Genomic DNA, 20,088 nt, shown 5'->3' on the forward strand with positions numbered 1-20,088 from the left:
AAACAACCCATGTACTCAGCACTGCAAATGGCACGGGGACTGTGTGGGGCCAAGAGGGAAGTGCACAGCCCACACCGCCATGGGTCAGCCCTGCCAGGATGAGGGAGCGTCTTCTGCCCCCCAAATCCAAGAACAGAGGGCCCAGCACGATGGCAAGTGACAAGTACGTGGGCCTCTGTCACTCACATGGAAGGTGCGGACAGAATTCTGGGCTCCTGGTCTTGGCTGGCCCATTCCCAGGGGTCATGGCTATTTGGGAGTGAAACAGTGGATGGGAAATCAGGGTTTTTGGTTTTTGTGGGTTTTTGATTCTGTTTGGTTTGTTTTCTCTCTGCCTCTCTTGCACTGTAATTGTGCCTTTTAAATAGATAAAATACATCTTAACATACACAGGCTCACGGGTACACACACACACAGGCTCATTGTACACACAGACTCATGGTACACATACACAGGCTCATGGTATACACACACATGGGCTCATGGTACACACACACAGGCTCACGGTATACACACACAGGCTCATTGTACACACAGACTCATGGTACACATACACACACACACAGGCTCATGGTACACACACACACAGGCTCACGGTATACACACACACAGACTCATGGTACACATACACACACACAGGCTCATGGTACACACACACAGGCTCACAGTATACACACACACAGGCTCACGGTATACACACACACAGACTCATGGCACACATACACACACACAGGCTCATGGTACACACACACAGGCTCACGGTATACACACACACAGACTCATGGTACACATACACACACACAGACTCATGGTATACACACACATGAGCTCATGGTACACACACACAGGCTCACGGTATACACACACACAGACTCATGGCACACATACACACACACAGGCTCATGGTACACACACACAGGCTCACGGTATACACACACACAGACTCATGGTACACATACACACACACAGGCTCATGGTATACACACAAATGGGCTCATAGTACACACACAGGCTCACGGTATACACACACACAGACTCATGGCACACATACACACACACAGGCTCATGGTATACACACACATGAGCTCATGGTACACACACACAGGCTCACAGTATACACACACACAGGCTCATGGTACACATACACACACACAGGCTCATGATATACACACACACAGACTCATGGTACACACACACAGGCTCACAGTATACACACACACAGGCTCACGGCATACACACACACAGACTCATGGTATACACACACAGGCTCATGGTATACACACACACAGACTCATGGTACACATACACACACAGACTCATGGTACACACACACAGGCTCACAGTATACACACACACAGGCTCACGGTATACACACACACAGACTCATGGTACACATACACACACGCACACAGGCTCATGGTATACACACACATGGGCTCATGGTACACACACAGGCTTGTGGTAAACACATACACACAGGCTCACGGTATACACACACACAGACTCATGGTACACATACACACACACAGACTCATGGTACACACACACAGGCTCACAGTATACACACACACAGGCTCACGGTATACACACACACAGACTCATGGTACACATACACACACACAGACTCATGGTACACACACACAGGCTCACAGTATACACACACACAGGCTCACGGTATACACACACACAGACTCATGGCACACATACACACACACAGGCTCATGGTACACACACAGGCTCACGGTATACACACACACAGACTCATGGCACACATACACACACACAGGCTCATGGTATACACACACATGAGCTCATGGTACACACACACAGGCTCACAGTATACACACACACAGGCTCACGGTATACACACACACAGACTCATGGTACACATACACACACGCACACAGGCTCATGGTATACACACACATGGGCTCATGGTACACACACAGGCTTGTGGTAAACACATACACACAGGCTCACGGTATACACACACACAGACTCATGGTACACATACACACACACAGACTCATGGTACACACACACAAGCTCACAGTATACACACACACAGGCTCACGGTATACACACACACAGACTCATGGTACACATACACACACGCACACAGGCTCATGGTATACACACACATGGGCTCATGGTACACACACAGGCTTGTGGTAAACACATACACACAGGCTCACGGTATACACACACACACACCGGCTCGTGGTATATGCACACACAGACTCATGGTACACACACATACATGGTCCGATTGCAGCCATGGGCCAACAGGACAGCCACTCCTCGGGGAATAGGTGACCCCCCATTGCCCTAAGAAGGCTTCACCACTACAACCAGCTTAGCTTTTCTTGGGCTGGAAGCAGGGTGAGGGAAAGAAGGGAAGTAAATATAATGAGGTCAATCACTCTGGTTGGCCCCCCAGTCACGTGTCCCGTGGGACCCCAACGTTGTGCCAGTGTGCCTCTGCACTGCACACAGACAGTTTTCGTCATGACTCCCTAGGGAAAGGTGGTGAAGAGCAGATGGGACCATGCTGCCTGGGCCCATGGAGAGAGCTGCAGACTGCCCTGGGAACATATCAGAATAGGAGCAACTGTTTTTTTGAGTTTTAATTTTTGTCTTTTCAATACTGATTACATGGTTGACAGGGGTGCATACTCATGTGGGTCTCTGACTAGGATGGGGAGGTGGAGGTATGGAGAAAGACAGATGGGACATGTTTCAGGCTTATTTTAGCCGTCATGTCCGCAGGGCAGGAGAGAAACATTCCTTGATGCCGCACTACATTCGCACCGACAAACATGGGTTGGTCATTTGGTGACATGTAAGGGATGCCGGTGTGCACAGGAGTGTCCCGAGGCTGGCACTTGGGTGGATTTGATAGTTCTCAGACATCGTCGGCTTTGTTGGCTCTGGGGTTGAGAAAATCTTTCCAAGGGCCGCTGGCTGACCAAGTCCACCTGAGTGCAGCAGGCCCAGGAACACGATGCGAGGCTTGGCCAGGAGAGTGGTCCAGCCTGTCCTGCTTTCCCTCCTGTGACAGGTACCCGGCGTCCTCTGCTGGCTAGATGTGCTGGCCATCATGTCCCCCTGTGCATCTGGCCGCGCCGTCCTCTGCACAGGCATCGGCAACTGAGGAGGCCCAGTGATGGTCCAGACACTCCAGGGTTGGACCACACACCCTGTGGTTTTCCCTGTGGCTGAGGTCTGAGCCCAGCCGACTAGCTGAGGAGTCCCCCATGAAACCTCGCCTGGGGTGACCACAGACTGGACTCTTGCGTGTGCCCGCCAGTGCAGGGTCAGGTTCAGTCTGTCACCTGCACCAGCCAACTTGCCTTCTCGTCACCCTTGCTAATGCACATTCTGATAGATGCAGCTGCCTGCTCAGTTCCACCCCAGCCCAGATCTCACATGCACCAATCAGTGCTGCAGCCTACCTACAGCTGGGAATGCAGGCAGTGTCTGACTTTTGGGGGCTCCCATGGACGAGGCCACTACACTCACAGCTAACTGAGGGAGCTGAGCTGCAGTGTTTCTGAAAGAAAATCCTGAGGGCACATCTGGGTCAAGCCAAGGTGCCCACCCACATGATACAAATCTTAAAATTAAAACAAAATAGTCAAGCCTGAGGTGAGGTTTTCTTTTACAGTTTTTAAAAAGACTCATTTATTTTTATTGGAAATGCAGATCAGATTTATAGAAAGGAGGAGAGACACACAGAAAGATCTTCCATCCATTGGTTCACTCCCGAAATGATCGCACAGTTGGAGCTGAGCCAGTCTGAAGCCAGGAGCCAGGAACCTCCTCAGGGTCTCCCATGTGGGCGCAGGGTCCCAAGGCTTTGGGCCGTGCTCCACTGCTTCCCCAGACCACAAGTAGGGAGCTGGATGGGAAGTAGGGTCACCAGGATTAGAACCAGTGCCCATACAGCCAGGTGAGGATTTAGCTGCTAGGCCATTACGCTAAGCCCAGACTTCTTTATTTTCAAGAAATCAGAAAGACCTACTGACAAAGATGTATCAAAGAAACAATGTGGGCCCAGCACGACAGCTCAGCGGCTAGATCCTCGCCTTGCACGCACCAGATCCCATATGGATGCCAGTTCGTTTCCCAGCTGCTTTACTTCCCTTCCCACTCCCTGCTGTGGCCTGGGAAAGCAGTGGAGGGCGGCCCAAAGTCTTGGGACCCTGCACCCACGTGGGAGACCTGAAAGAGGCTTCTGACTCCTGGCTTCAGATAGGCTCAGCTCCAGCTGTGTGGTTACCTGGGGAGTAAACCAGCATACATAAGACTTTTCTATCTCTCCTTCTCTCTATAAATCTAATCTGCCTTTCCAATAAAAATAAATCCTATTAAACAGATTTAATGCTGGCACTGGTGCCACAGTGCAGCAGGGTTAGAGATGACAGGAGCAGCCAGTCCAAGCTAACCGCTCCACGTCTGACTCTGGTCCCCCAAACACCTGGAAAGCAGTGAAGGACAGCCTCCGCTGCGTGGACCAGCAAACAGAAGAGCTCTCCTTCTTCCTGTCACTCCGACTTCCAACCAATGGAACTAGTCTCCTGTGCACGTCCTAGAAGCTTAACCTCAGACTGTGTCGCTGTGTCACACTGACACGGCACGGGAGGCACCTATGACCCTGGTCCTACACAACCAGCCCCCTTAACCTCCCGACCGGCACCTGGAGACTCAGCTGTGCCTTCAGCTGTCAATCGCCCCTGGCAATCAACAAGCACATCTGCTCACCTTCCCCTCTGTGACAAGTTTCCTGGAGTAGCAGGAAGGAAGCCAGCAAAACCTTCCGTGACCACGTATGCGAGCTGAATGGGATGTGGGACAGACTGGACTAGCCTGCTGCACACAATGGCAAGCACAGGAACCAGAATAGGGGACGGGCCTGGTGGAGGTTATGGTGGGTCATTCCGACAAGGCTGCAGCTCCCACTGGTTTATGTGAGGGCCGAGTGTGTGCTGGGCAGAATCAGGCTGAACTGCAACACCCATTGGTTCCAGTGGAAGACAGAGGTGGAAACAGAACCGACCCAGCAATTAGAACCACCAGCTGATTGGGGCAATGGGCTGTGCCAGGCCTTGTACTGGAAAGTACACACAAGAATCTGGTCCGGGATCACCTCAGACAAAGTCTCTTTGGGGATCTCCCCAATCGAACTGTCGGACTCAGAACCCCAACCATGAAGAGAAGTGGAGTACAAATGCCAGAGCCGAGCCTCCTCAAGGCTCAGAGCAGTGGACAGCACAATCAGGGGCATATGGAGGATATGACAGTCTGTCGGAACCTGCAGAGGATACCTCGCACCACAACAGAGAAGAGAACAAACCAGCCAACTACCCCAGCCATATGTTGGCAGTGAAAAACTGGGTAAACCGAGACTCTAAGATGGACTGTGTCTATCAGAGGATTCTGCAGCGACCTCATTGTGCTTGGAATGGCAAAAGTGGCAGTAATTCATAACTGTCGAACTATCAAAACCACTTGAGGGCCCAGCGCGGTGGCGCAGTGGTTAAGGTCCTCGCCTTGCACGCCCGGGATCCTATATGGGCACCGGTTCTATACCGGCAGCCCCGCTTCCCATCCAGCTCCCTGCCTGTGACCCGGGAAGGCAGTCAAGGACAGCCCAAGGCTTTGGGACCCTGCATCTGCGTGGGAGACCCGGAAGAGGCTCCTGGCTTCGGATTGGCTCAGCTCCGGCCGTTGTGGCCGCTTGGGGAGTGAATCATCGGACGGAAAATCTTCCTCTGTGTATATCCGCCTTTCCAATAAAAAAATAATAAAAATAAATCTTTTTTAAAACAAAAAACCACTTGAGCAAGACCCTCGGAGCATGCCCCACATCGGGGACCTGGGAGGGGTGGGAGGCGGGGTGGGGCTTCTCCCTTTGTCTTCCCCTTTACCCCAGACATAGAAAAAAAGAGAATGTGGAAATGATAGTCTCACTTAAAAAAAAAAAAAAAAAACTTCCGTGACCATCCCCACACTAACTGAAAACACCAACAGAGAAAAGATAAAAAAAGATAAAAACAGGAGAACCCCCGCAACGTGCTGTTACCAACATCCAGCCAGCAGGAGGCAGCAGACCGGGAACAAGGCCCCAACACAGACACTGGCAGGGTCACCCTGGAGGGCACACAAGACTCTCCAGCGACATCCCAGCTGTAACTTTCTAACTTCCCCAGCCTGGCTGGGGGGGAACAGCCAGGCAGAGTCCATGGGCCCTGGACACTCTGACAGAATGGAATCCCTGCTCACTGACAGGGAAAGCTACAAAGAGGTCAAGTGCAGGTATGGAACATGCCGGTCATTTCATTTCAAGAAAAAAAAGAAATAAAGCAAAAACAGCCAACAGCATCTTAATACCACAGGGAACTTGCAACATTCCCCAGCAGCCCTTACACACTCCACACAGAGTCAGACAGCCAAAGCCAAGGTCAGCCCAGATGCTGCCTGCTAACCGCCATGGTCCAGTCACAAGACCAGACCTCCTTGACTGCTGGATGTGAAGGACGAAGCTACCCTAAGCCCTTCAAGCCTTCTGGGTTAGGGTTGGGCCAGGACTCAGGAGTGACAGCAAGCCCATAGAAGCTCACCCAAGGACGCACTTCAGACAAGAGGGTCAGCAAAGCAGCAAGACAGGAGGACAGATGGCAAGGTGACAGGCTGCCTTACAGCAGAAACGAACCAGCAGTCAGGAAGGCATTACCTGACCCCTGCTCCAGGGACCCCCTTGGGATGCCCAATTCCCAGCGGGGAGGAGAGGTAGGGCCTGTAGGACATCCCAGGGCACACAGGGGCTGCAGCCCCTCCTGACCACCAACAATTCAGCTGGATGCGCCACAGACACCTCCCCCAGACACTCCTGCCACCAATGCCAGGCTAAGACAAGAAGATGAGTGGCTGGTGCCACAGCAGACAGAACGTGGAGGCTTTGGCAGCCCCAGGGCCAAGATCCAGCTCTCTGACACTCTGAAAACCCCAAGAGAGAACTGGCAATGCCACGGAGGGTACCGCAGCAGACTGTCCTCCCAGCCCAGCTCCTCTGGAAAGATGGAAGACTAAGTATTGTCAGCAACAAGGGCATGCCACCTGCAGCCAGGCTCACGAAGCAGAGCTGAAGTGACACACCAGGACCAGTCAGGGAGGACACCTCTCGCTGTGGCAAAATGGATGACCAGCAGAACTAATCCCGGCAGCCCTGCTTCCCTTCCAGCTCCCTGCCTGTGGCCTGGGAAAGCAGTCAAGGACGGCCCAAAGCTTTGGGACCCTGCACCCGCGTGGGAGACCCGGAAGAGGCTCCTGGCTTCGGATTGGCTCAGCTCTAGCCGTTGTGGCCGCCTGGGGAGTGAATCATCGGACGGAAGATCTTCCTCTCTGTCTCTCCTCTCTGTATATCCGCCTTTCCAATAAAAATAAAATAAATCTTTAAAGAAAAAAAAAAAAGAAAAAGAAAAACAAGGTGCAGGGCCCGACACCATGGCCTAGTGGCTAAAGTCCTCGCCTTGAACGCACCGGGTTCCCATATGGTCACCGGGTCTAATCCCGGCAGCTCCACTTCCCATCCAGCTCCCTGGGAGCAAAGCCCAAAGCCTTGGGACCCTGCACCGGTGTGGGATACCCGGAAGAGGTTCCTGGCTCCTAGCTTCAGATGGGCACAGCTCTGGCCATTGCAGTCACTCAGGGAGTGAATCATCAGACGGAAGATCTTCCTCTCTGTCTCTCCTCCTCTCTGTATATCTGACTTTGTAATAAAAATAAATCTTAAAAAAAAAAAAAGAAAGGAAAACAGGGTGCAGAGGCAGGTGCCAGGCACAGCGGTCAGGACTGCCTGGACTTCCACTTCCTGCAAGAGCACGCCCTGGGCAGCCACACAGGCAGAGCGAGTCCACGCTCCGAGCTGCAGGCTGGCTGCTGCAGACCTGTGCAGAGTGATCCCTGCCCTCTCCAGAGTGACAGCAGCACTGCCCCAACTAGAGCCACCCTGAGGACAGCACAGGCTGGCCAGGCACAAGCTGGCAGGGCCTCGTCCAACATTCACTCAAGCTCAAGGCTATGTGTGCAGGCTGGAGGCTGGCGTTGGGCACACAGCCCATCCAGGAGCCTGGGGCATTCCTCACTTAGCGCTGCAAACCTGAGTGTTGCCACAGACCCCAGGAGGGAGTCACAAATCCAGCCCTCTGATGACAAAGAAGCAAGGTCAGAAGAAGGACCGGTGCTCACAGAGCGCGGTTGTAACAAAGAGCCCGACACTCTCCATCCCGTCCCATCACCACAGCACCCGCTTTGTACACAGGGCAGCACTTGTCCCATCACCACAGCACCCGCTTTGTACACAGGGCAGCACTGATGTCCAGCAAGTCGTTTGCCAACCAGACCCAAATAGAAATCAGTTTCCATCCTGAGTCTGGGGCAACACTGCACATGTCCAGCGGCACAGGAGGGAAGGCCAGTGTCTGTGGAGCACCTGCTGCCTACCACCTCAACCCAAGCAACACAGGCACCTGCCCCAAGCAGTCACACAGCAGCGCATGCAGCCAAGACGGCCTTGCCCTCACCTGTCTGCGACTTGGTGGTGGCCATGTAGCACTGGTTCTGAGGTAGTGACTGATGAAGGGCCTGGAAGGGAGGCAGAAGTGGCTGTCGTCCCATGTCAGAGATGCTCTTGCCGACCTCCTCCTTCATATCCTTGGGGTCTCCAGCCACGCGGACATCTCTGGCATCCTTACTGGCTGCAAGCTTCAAAACAAACACAATTCAGGACAGCAAGGCCACTCGGCTTCCCCACCACCTTCACGGTGCTCTTGCCACGGGACACCTGGCCTATGTGTCTAGCTGTCCTATGATGGACTTGCTGCAGAAACCTTTACCAAGCCCTGATCTACATAACAAATACTACCACTAGGGCCCTGGTACAGTGGCTCAATTGGCTAACTTTCCCCTTGCAACAGGATCCCATTCGGGCTGCTCCACTTCCCATCCAGCTCCCTGCTGTGGCCCGGGAAAGCAGTGGAAGACGGCCCAAAGCCTTGGGACCCTGCACCTGATTGGGAGACCTGGAAGAAGCTCCTGGTTCCTGGCTTCAGCCCAGCTCAGCTCCAATCATTGTCGCCATTTGTGGAGTGAGCCAGCAAGTGGAAGATCTGTCTCTCCTGCTCTCCGTAAATCTGCCTTCCTAATAAAAATAAATGAATCTTTTCAAATAAGATGGGCAACATCAAAGACTCTCAGGGCTGTGAGCCTACTGCGGCCACACTTGGTAATATCCACCCACAGCTGCATGTCCCACAGAAGACAAGCATGCCACATCTGCAGAGCCTCTTCCCCACTCTCACCAGCCTCCTGCATCTGCCTTGGCACTCAGCCCTACAGCCACCACCCCCAGCATGGCCCGAGGCTCAGCCAACAACAGCCATGGGTCCCGTTCCTCAAACCCAGGTAATGTTCAGCACACTGTCACAGGGGGACAGGAAAGTGTCCCTCCTAATGGTGATGGGGAACTGGACGGCCACACGTCCAGCACTACATACAACAGCAGCTCAAAAGTGGTCCAGAAGACACAGGGAACGGCAGCATCACAGCCCCGGACCGTTCACCACGCCCTGCTCGTCACAGAGCACCGCCAACGAAGGAACAATCAGATCAACGAGACTTCATCCAAATGAAAACTCTGTGTGTCAGGAGAACTTATCAGTAGGCTCCACAACCACCAAGGGAAACATAGAGGCCTACAACTCAACAACAGCTCAATCGGACTGAAAAACTAAGCAAAGGGCTCGGTACACACTGCTATGAGGCATGAGAACCGGAACCAGTGTCATGTACGGAGGGAGAGTTAAGCCACTGCTCAGAAGGCAACCATCTCCTAGCAGGCCAAGTCTGAGCTTCAGACCAGCTCCCTGCCAACACGCGGGGAGGCAAGTGACGACAGCATAAGGACGTCGGTCCCCTACCCATGCAGGAGAGCCACATGAGCCCAGCCCAACACGTCCTAAACAGCCAGCTGGGCATCAGTCGCCAGATGAAGATCTCCCACACTCCGGCTCTCCCTCTTTCTCTTGGTAACTCTTTCAAATAAGTAAATCTTCAAAAACTTGTTTAGATAATGTTCAACATCACTAATTACCAGGAAAAGACACACTGAAACTGCAATGAGCTCCACCCTGTACGACACAACAGAGGGAGCCTGGTGAGATGAACCAGCAAGCACTGCTGGGGGCCACAGCAGGCTGGCACCTCAAAACCAGCAAGCCTACAGTTGCACTTCTTCCAAGCTATGAAACGGCATCAAAGACGCACCTGTGTGACCACGTACATAGAGCAGCACCCTGACACTGCAGCGACGTGCGGCCTCACGCCCACGAAAGGACATGGTAAATGTGACCTGCACACACGTCCAGCAGAACCCTGACACTGCGGTGACATGCGACCTCACGCCCACGACACGACGTGGTAAACGTGGCCTGCACACACGTCCAGCAGCACTCACTTGCTGCAACACACATGCAGTCAGAGGTCACAAACCAATGAAGCCTACAAGTTGTCAAAGTCTACTGGGCAGGAACTTTGGGAAAGGTCAGAAACTTCTGGAGATGAATGGTGGCCATGGCTGCACAACAGCACTGGTGGGTGTGTTGAGACGATTTCTTGGGGAGCAGACACCCACATGAGCCTTCAGCATGCAGGCTCAGTTTTCAGCCCCGCTCCCGGCCAATGCACATGACGCACTGGGGTGTGGAGCCCTGCCCCCATGGACAGACTTAGAGGAGGTGCTGGCCCCTGGCTGCAGCCTGGCCCAGTCACAGCCTTTGAGACCATGTGCAGAGTACACCAGTAGGTGTGCAATCTCTCTCTCTCCCTTCTCTCCATCCTTCTTGTCAATCTGCCCTTCACAGGAACACATAAACTTTAAAAGATAAATTTTTTGGGCCCGGCACGGTGGCCTAGCAGCTAAAGTCTTTGCCTAGAAAGCGCTGGGATCCCATATGGGTGTTGGTTCTAATCCCGGCAGCCCCATTTCCCATCCAGCTCCCTGCTTATGGTCTGGGAAAGCAATCAAGGACAGCCCAAGGCCTTGGGACCCTGCACCCACATGGGAGACCCGGAAGAGCTCCTGGCTTCAGATTGGCTCAGCTCTGGCTGTTGCGCTCACCTGGGGAGTGAATCATTGGATGGAAGAGCATCCTCTGTCTCTCCTCCTCTCTCCCTCTATATATATACATATATATATATATATCTGACTTTCCAATAAAAATCAACAAACCTTAAAAAAAGGTGAATTTTCTGTTATATGTCTATTTATCAAGACAACAAGGACTGCCACCTCCTGGAAACATGGACACAAATGACTGCTCCTCAAGGTGCTGGACACCTCCGCAGTGGGTGAAGAGAAAGGTGTCCACACATGGGACTGGGGCCAGGAGGTGCATCCAGATGTCAAAGGTGAGAGTAGCAGGCACAAGTGGGCCACACGCTAAGCTGCCCAAAACCCATGTGGATAGCAGGTGGAGTCCTGGCTGCCTCACATCAATGCACCTTTGGCTAACGGCCTAGGGGAGCAGCAGAGGATGACTAAGGCACACATGCCCTGGCCCAAATGGGAGACCCAATGGAGCTCCTGGCTCCAGATAAGCCCAGCCCTGACTGTCAAAGCCATATGGGAAGTGAACCAATGAGTGGATCTCTAACTCTGTAAATTAACATTTCTTTAAATTTCAAAAATAAAGTAGTAAGATAAAAAAAGTTTCAACATGTAAGAACACTGCAAAACTTTGAAGCCAAGTTAGCCTGGCCAAATCAGGCAAGAGGGATCTGTGATCCAGCACCAGGGTGAGGTGCCTGTCTTGGCTAGAAAGCTTGGTGGTTCTGAGGAGCTCTGAGGAGGGTGCACTGCATGCCAGGGGCCAGCAGCTAGGAGTCCAGCTGCACAAGGAACCCACCACGGCAACCAGCAGTCCAGCTGCACAGGACACCCACCATTACCCAACAATCACTGGAAGCAACTTCAGAAAACTAAACGTCCTCCCTGCCAGGAAAACACAGAAGACAGCATGCAGGGAATCAAAGAAGTCCACACAGAGAAGACCAAAGCCCATGGACAGCAGGGGCCCAACTGGGACCGACACAGGGCAGTGTGTGAAGAACCAAAAAACCAAAAGAACAACTTTTCCTAACGCTTCAGAGACTGAGCAAAAAGCACAGCCACGTACGCAACAGACAGCAAGGACACAGACAGCTGACCAACACGGCAGGTGGCTGCAGCTGTGCAAGGGGACACAGACAACTGACCAACACAGCAGGAGGCTGCAGTCATGCAAGGGGACACAGACAGCTGACCAACACGGCAGGAGGCTGCAGCTGTGCAAGGGGACACAGACAGCTGACCAACACGGCAGGAGGCTGCAGCTGTGCAAGGGGACACAGACAGCTGACCAACACGGCAGGAGGCTGCAGCTGTGCAAGCGGACACAGACAGCTGACCAACACGGCAGGAGGCTGCAGTCATGCAAGGGGACACAGAACCTAGGACACATCTAGCCATCCCACAAGGCAGCAGAGCCACTCCACCAACAGGATAGGCCATGGCCTCCAAGGGCCCCCAAGTAGCTCCCAGGAGCACCCAACCACACCCACAGCACCTGGAAGAGCAACAGGAAGGGCCACGGAGGAGCAGGAGCACAGATGCACCCAAGGGTGGGCCTCTGCAGCTCTCGGCCTCGACCCACCTCATTGCTCGCACTGCCTGGTGGTGCCCTTGCAAGACCCGCCCGGGAAAGCGGAGCTCAGAGAGGTGGACATGCTTCACTAGCACCATCCCTGCTGGAGGCCTGGGCACACAACTGCTCTCAGCCCCACAATGAACACCTGTCAGGCCCTGCTCATTCACCCACAGATGTCTGTCTGCCCCCACAGGAGACCAAAGGGTAGTCAGACAACGACGGCAAGAGAAGGCGCAGAATTACCAGGCCTGGGATGGATTTCGGCATGGTCTTGCGTGCCCTGTGCACCTTGACATCAGTGCCAGGGGCAGAGGGCTTCCTGTCCTCCATGTCCGTGCCCCCATCCCCAGGCATGGCTGCCGCTGGGGCTGGTGTCTGAGGAAAAGCACTTGGAGTCCTGCCTTTACCAGCCCCTCCAGGGAGCGTCTTGGCAGCATGGCCAGGAAGTGAGGAGGCCAAAGAGCTGCTAGTCCTCATGGGCTGGCCCTGCAGGGCCGGCTGAGTTAGGAAGTAGCCGTTGCTGCCAACGACAGAAGTCTGCACGAAGTCATCAGCTGGGACGTGGTTCGGCCTCCCTGGCTCCAGGGCCCTCTCTGAGAGGCCATTCTCCACTATGCGGGGAGCTTGACTGAGGCTGTCCTGCGGGCTGCCCTCTGTGCCCTCCTGGGCGTGCTTGGCTGCGCTCAGAGGGGTGCTGTCGCCGCTCTTCGCACAGGAGCCGTTGGCTTCACCGTCGGCGGCCATGTGGGCCTCTCCTGTTTGCCTCTCTGCTGAGCCCTCATCGGCAGCCATGGGGACGTCTGTGAAGGAGAAGAACACACATCACCAGCTGGCGGTGCCCACCCCCAGTAACATCAGCCCCTGGCAAGAGTCAAAACTGCTGGGAAAGCCTTTCAGGGGCCAACACCGGGGCGCAGTGCCAGCTTCTCATATGAGCACCAGTCTGAGTCCCAGCTGCTCCGTTTCTGACCCAGCTCCCACTCATGCACCTGGAAAGCAGCAGAGGGGAGACCAGAGGGTGCCCGAGGTCCTGCCTTCAGCCTAACTGAGCCTGGGTACTGAAGTCAGCTGGGGAGTGAACAAGCAGATGAAAAACCTCTGGCCATACTTGGCTCTCTCACTCACTCTGTAATTCTGTCTTACAGATAGCAAAACAATCTTTAAAGCAAACATTTTTCCCCTTTTATAGTCAGACCAACATTTCATACTTCTCAAGCATTAGCTCTAGAAGTGAACTGCTTGGACAAGAGGAGCCGGCAGGAAATGCAGATAGCGTCACAAGTGCCTTGACAGGAGCAGACGGAGCGCACACACAGAGCAGCTGGTCCTGCCACACTTTCTCCAGAGAGCAGCTCGGCTCCACATGCCACCAACGATGGCCGGGCTGCACAACTGACAGAGACCAAATGCCACGACTCACGTCGCAGGACCTGCCCTCAGCCAGATTCAAGAGGGACTGCAGGTGGCAGGCCAAACTCACATGAACAGTACAGGGAACTCGACAGGTGTGCCGGCCACACTCTGAGTGAATGCAGCAATTTCAAGAAACAGCCAGAAAGAACCCAAGGGAACAGCTTCCCTTGGACTGCTGAGGAAAAAAATGTTACACAGATGGCACCTAAGCCCAGGGCTGTGCCGGCCTCAGTCGCCAACACAGCCCACACGGCAAGCCACCAAACCAAAAACACAAGCAGAAGAAATAAACCACAAAGCTGCCAAATCCCATCAACCAATCGATTCAATGGCATTCTTTAAAAAATAAAAAAAGGATTTTTTTCGGGCCCAGCAGCATGGCCTAGTGGCTAAAGTCCTCGCCTTGAACGCACCAGGATCCCATATGGGCGCTGGTTCTAATCCCGGCAGCTCCACTTCCCATCCAGCTCCCTGCTTGTGGCCTGGGAAAGCAGCTGAGGATGGCCCAAAGCCTTGGGACCCTGCACCCGTGTGGGACATCTAGAGGCTCCTGGTTCCTGGCTTCGGATTGGCGCAGCACAGGCCGTTGTGGCTCATCTGGGGAGTGAATCATCGGATGGAAAATCTTCCTTTCTGTCTCTCCTCCTCTCTGTATATCTGACTTTATAATAAAAATAAATAAATCTTTTAAAAAAGGATTTATTCATTTACGGCCCGGCACAGTAGTCCTCACCTTGAACAGGCCGGGATCCCATATGGGCACCAGTTCGTGTCCCAGCAGCCCCGCTTCCCTTCCAGCTCCCCACCTGTGGCCTGAGAAAGCAGTCAAGGACAGCCCAAGTCCTTGGGACCCTGCATCTGGACGGGAGGATTGAAAAAAACTGGCTCCTGGCTTCGGATCAACCAATACCCTTGGCATTGTGGTACAGTGCGCTCAATCCCAAATGGGCATCAGTTCAAGTCTCAACTGTTCATTTTTTTCTAAGATTTATTCATTTTGATTGGAAAGTCAGATATACAGAGAGGAGAAGAGACAGAGAGGAAGATCTTCCCTTCAATGATTCACTCCCCAAGTGGCCACAACGGCCGGAGCTGTACCCATCTAAAGCCAGGAGCCAGGAACTTCCTCCAAGTCTCCCACACAGGTGCAGGGTCCCAAGGCTTTGGGCCATCCTCGACTGATTTCCCAGGCCACAAGCAGAGAGCTGGATGGGAAGCAGGGATGCCGGGATTAGAACCAGTGCCCATATGGGATCCCAGTGTGTTCAAGATGAGGACTTCACCCACTAGGCTACTGCATCGTGCCCACAGCTATTCCACTTCTGACTGAGCACCCTGCAAGTGCCCTGGGGAAAGAGCAAAAATGCCAGATGCAGTTCCAGGCTCAGCTCTAGCCACTGCAGCCAATAAATCAAGGATCTCTCTCTGTCTCTCACTTCATCCTTCAAATAAATAAAATTAATCTGTTTAAAAAAAAGGCACAGACTGGAAGAAAATCTTTGATGACCATACATCCAATCAAAGACTGACAGCTCAAGTACACACAGAACTGCCCGCTGCAGGCCACGGCCTGGTGCACTACCTGAGCAAGTGTCACACTGCTGGCAAAGAAGCAGCTAGGAGCTGGCGGGCACCTGGGGAATGCCAAGTCTACATTAACTAAATCAACGTGTCAGCACAGCTGCTGATTCTTTTTTTTTAAGCTATGTGGAGGGCAGATGCCTGCAGCAAGTCAGACAGAGACTGCCTATGTGGGTCCTGGTTAGGCAGGCAGGGCTCCAGGGTGGCATGGCATGCTAGTAGAGGACCAGACATGGGGATCTTGGCATGGGGGTGCTGTGGACTGCTCAGGGAAGCAGGTCTGAGATGTGTGGGAAGGAGGACTGCTGAGGGAGAACGCGAGCTGAGACTTACGCCAACCAGGCTACTGTACTTGCAGGTAAACGAGGGGGCTGAGACTGAGTGGTTTAGAGGCGGGAAACCAGAGGACCTTCTGAGGCCAAACCAGTACACCTGCCCATGTGGGAGACCTGAGCTGGGCTGGTTGGTATCGACAACCACCCACTGGCACGTACAAAAGCCATGACTGGGGGGCCTGCCCGGCAGGGTTTGACCAGGGCACTTGCCAGTGTCAGGGCAGGGGCTGGGCCACGACACTAACCAGCTAACGAGAGGACTGAGGGGATCATGAGCTCACCCGAGGGACTGCCTGGGCTGGTGACGGGCTGAGCTAGGCATGACCATGCAACTCACCAACATTCATGGGCACTGGGTTCGGAAACAGGCCAGTCTGGTTCAGGCTGCAACACCCATAAGCATACTCGAGAATTCAGTATGGAGCTGGGCCAGCCAGCAACATCCAACAGCACAACATCCAACACACAAAGGGCAGACACTAGGGAAGCAGACTGCCAGGTAAGGGCCTACCACCTGTTGGACTGCATGAGATCTGGGTCTGGGTGTGGCGTGGTGGGGGGACTTGGGGAACCCCCTGGCAGTGGCCTGTGAGGCAAGCAGGGCTGCTGTGCTTGTCAGCAGATGTGTGGGTTCACTCTGGGAGTGTGCACCAGGCAGGGCATACTGGCTTGCATGGCAACCAGGACAGGGTGTGGGCCATGCAGGTCTAGGTTAGGATATCACACTTTCTGGTCTGCATGAAAGCCAGGTTTGAAGGTGGACTGGGCAGGGATAGGCTGCAGCACCTGGCAATGAGAGTTTACAACGGAGGACATGGGGGCAGGCTGAACAAGGCCAGGCTGCAATATCTGATGACAAAAGCCAAGACAGGCAATGAGTTGTGCAGGGCTGAGTTGGACCAACCACCAGCACGTGCAAGATCTGTGGCTGAGAGCAGGCCTGGTTGAGAACTAGGGGATGTCCTAACTGGACTGTGGGTCCCATCAGAGAGAGCGAGAGCCAGAACAGGGGCAGCTGACTGAGCTAGACATGGCTGCAGCATCCCTCGAGATGGCTATGGACTGGGTCTGGGGTATGCCAGATTGGGCTAGGCTGCCAATGTGCGTGGTAGCCAAAGCAGGTATAGGACAGACTGGGCTAGGTCTCAGCTCCCACTGAACTAAGTGAGAGCCGGACCTGCAGGGTGACCAGGCTGGGCCGGGCTATAGTATCCAACAATAAGAACTGGAATGGGTGTGGGCCAGTCGGGCAAGGATGCTCTGCCTGTACCTGCCAGGACAGGAGGATGGCCAAGTCAGGCTGGGCCAAGAGCCCAAAGGTGTGCAAAAGATCTGCCACTGGGAGCAGACCTGAGAGAGGAACTTGGGGAACTCCTACATCAAGGCACAGTCCCTGCAGGTGAGCACAAGAAATCAAGGCTGGGGGAAGCCCAGACTAGGCCAGGTTACAGTACCCTCTGGCACACGTGTGGCTCAGGTATGGACACAGGCCAGGCTGGGTCAACTCATAGTACCCACTGGCAGATCTGAGAACCGGGATGGAGTACAGGACAGAACTATTGGGCCACAACAGCCAGTTCACATCAGGGGTGGGACTGGGAGCTGGCCGGGCTGGGCTGGGCTAGGCTGCAGCACCCACCAGCTTGAGCTGGAACTGGGGGCAGTTTGGGTTGGGCCAGGCTGCAGCACCCACCAGCTTGAGCTGGAACTGGGGGCAGTTTGGGTTGGGCCAGGCTGCAGCACCCACCAGCTTGAGCTGGAACTGGGGGCAGTTTGGGTTGGGCCAGGCTGCAGCACCCACCAGCTTGAGCTGGAACTGGGGGCTGATTGGGCTGGGCCAGGCTGCAGCACCCACCAGCTTGAGTTGGAACTGGGGAGAGTTTGGGCCAGGCCCGGCTGCAGCACCCACCGGGAAATGCTGATGTGAGGCAGGCCATGCCAGACCAGACCGCAGCTCCCACCAACACATGTAAGACCCAGGATGAGGGGCAAGCCCAGCAGAGGAGCAGTGAGGTTCCCCTGCTAGGCCACTGCTTCCGCTGGTGAGCAGGGGAGCTGGTAGACTGGGGGCAGACCAGGCTGGGCAGGGCTACAGCACCTGTTAGACTGAATGTAGCTGGGTTAGTCCGTATCTGCTGTGCATGCACGAGCCAGAGTAAGTGCAGGCTGGTTGGACACCGCCACAGCATCAGCTGCCAAACACTGCAACTGGAGCGTTCAGGCTAGACCACAGAACCATCTGGGAAGTGCAAGATCCAGGGCTGAGAGCAGGCCTAGTAGGGAAACTGTGGGTACCCCTCTGATGTATGAGAACCGGGGCTGGAGGCTGGCCTGGCTGGACAGTGGGGTTGGTCGAGTTGAGACGGCTGTAGAGCCCACTGGTGTACACAAGAGTAGAATGGGAAATGGGATAGATTGGACCAGTCTGCTGCACATACCAGCATGTGCAGGAACCAGAGCTGGGGGAAGGCCTGGTGGGAGTTATTTAGGGTTCAACTAGGTTGCAGCTCCCACGGGTTTTTATGAGGGCCAAGTGTGTGGTGAGCAAGGTTGGGCTGGGCCTCAACATCCAATGGTTGGTATATAAGATGGGGCTAGAATAGAACTGACCAGGTAACTGCAGCCACCAGAGTGTGTGTAGGCTGACATGGCTGATGGACTGAGCCCGATCCCGCACTGGCTGGCGCACGCAAGAGTCAGGTTGGGATCACCTTAGGTGAGTTTATCTGCCGTCCCCCTAACTGAATCACTGGACTCAGATCTGTGAAAATCACAGCATATGTGGTCTATGAAATGCATGTGTCAGAACTGGGTCTCCACAGTTGCTGAGGCCTGTGCAGCCAAACAGCATGCCCAGATGCACATGGGGGACATGCCAGCCAGTTCATGGAGGCCTGCAGAGGATGTCTAGTTCCATGGAGGGCAGAACAGGAAACAGACGTAGGTTCCAAGAGACACGCTGCATACACACAGCCAGAAAGACAAGCCACAAGCTGAGCAGGAGAGACAGGACACACACCCAGAGCCTGGTGGAGCCAGCACTGGACAGGCCATGAGGGATTCGCTGGGCAAGGCTGCTCTACTTTCCAACCAGCTCCCAGTAAGGAACCATGGAAGTCAATGAAGAACAGTTCGATGGCTTGGGACACCCCCTATGGACACCCCCTGTAAACACTCCATGTAGACACTCCGTGTAGACATTCACTGTAGACACACCATGAAGACATCCCCTGTAGACACTCCGTGTAGACACCCTCTGTACACACTCCGCGTAGACACTCCACGTAGATACTCCCTATAGACACTCGCTGTAGACACTCCATGTAGATACTCCCTGTAGACACCCCTTGTAGAAGCCTCTCGAACACTGTCCAGCACTTTTCCCCATCTCTTCCCTGCCTGCTCAGCCTCCGGCTTCTTTTGCAGACACTGCATTGTGGAGCCTGAGTGGCCTGGTCCAGTGTCCTCCCCCAGCCAGGGGCATGCTTGCTGCGTGTCCATGACCATGAACCCATCAAGCAGCCTGTTTCACTCTCCTGGACTGCCCAATGGGTTCTGGCAGGACACACTGTGCACCAAGCACACGTTTGCTCGTCTCTTAGCAGTCAAGAACGACCAAGGTAAGTAAGCACATCAGAATCTGGGTCAGACAGACCAGGAGACGGGCGCAGGCACCTGTGCAGCAGGGGGCGCTGCCTTACCTTCTCCCAGCAGCTCCGTTCTCATGCAGCCTTCCTGCTTCGCCTCCCCCTTTGCTGGAACTGCCTGCTAGAAAGAAAGGAGAGCTGTCAGCCAGGATCCTCAAGGCAACTGGCATGGCTGTCAACACGCCTTCTCCAAGCAAGCAGTCCAGACAAGGCCAGGTGAGCCCAGCGGCCGCAGGAAGCCACAACTGGAATGGCCTCATCCCATCTTGGAGCCCAGCTTCTCCATTCCTCATTGCAGCTTCCCACCACACCCTGGGAGGCAGCACACGTTACATCAAGTCCTTGGGTCCTGCCACGCCACCCACA

At 54.3% G+C, this 20,088-nt stretch overlaps 1 protein-coding gene across 7 annotated transcripts in view; it reads right to left on the reverse strand.

The window, feature by feature from the left end:
• Nucleotides 1–19,839, reverse strand: part of EHMT1 (euchromatic histone lysine methyltransferase 1) — a 67,459-nt gene extending 47,620 nt beyond the window's left edge. For all 7 annotated transcript variants that reach the window (XM_041004373.1, XM_041004376.1, XM_041004372.1 and 4 more), the window contains exons 1-3: nucleotides 19,777–19,839; nucleotides 12,990–13,546; nucleotides 8,586–8,766 (exon numbers count right to left, since the gene is read on the reverse strand). In XM_041004373.1, coding sequence (XP_040860307.1) covers nucleotides 8,586–8,766; nucleotides 12,990–13,546; nucleotides 19,777–19,801 — 763 coding nt within the window. In that variant the 5' untranslated portion in view covers nucleotides 19,802–19,839. The remainder of the gene's footprint in view (nucleotides 1–8,585; nucleotides 8,767–12,989; nucleotides 13,547–19,776) is intronic.
• Nucleotides 19,840–20,088: the final 249 nt, after the last annotated feature.

The sequence above is a fragment of the Ochotona curzoniae genome, unplaced genomic scaffold (assembly GCF_017591425.1).
Source record: "Ochotona curzoniae isolate NIBS_2020 unplaced genomic scaffold, NIBS_Ocur_1.0 scaffold_3208, whole genome shotgun sequence".
Lineage (NCBI taxonomy): Eukaryota > Metazoa > Chordata > Mammalia > Lagomorpha > Ochotonidae > Ochotona > Ochotona curzoniae.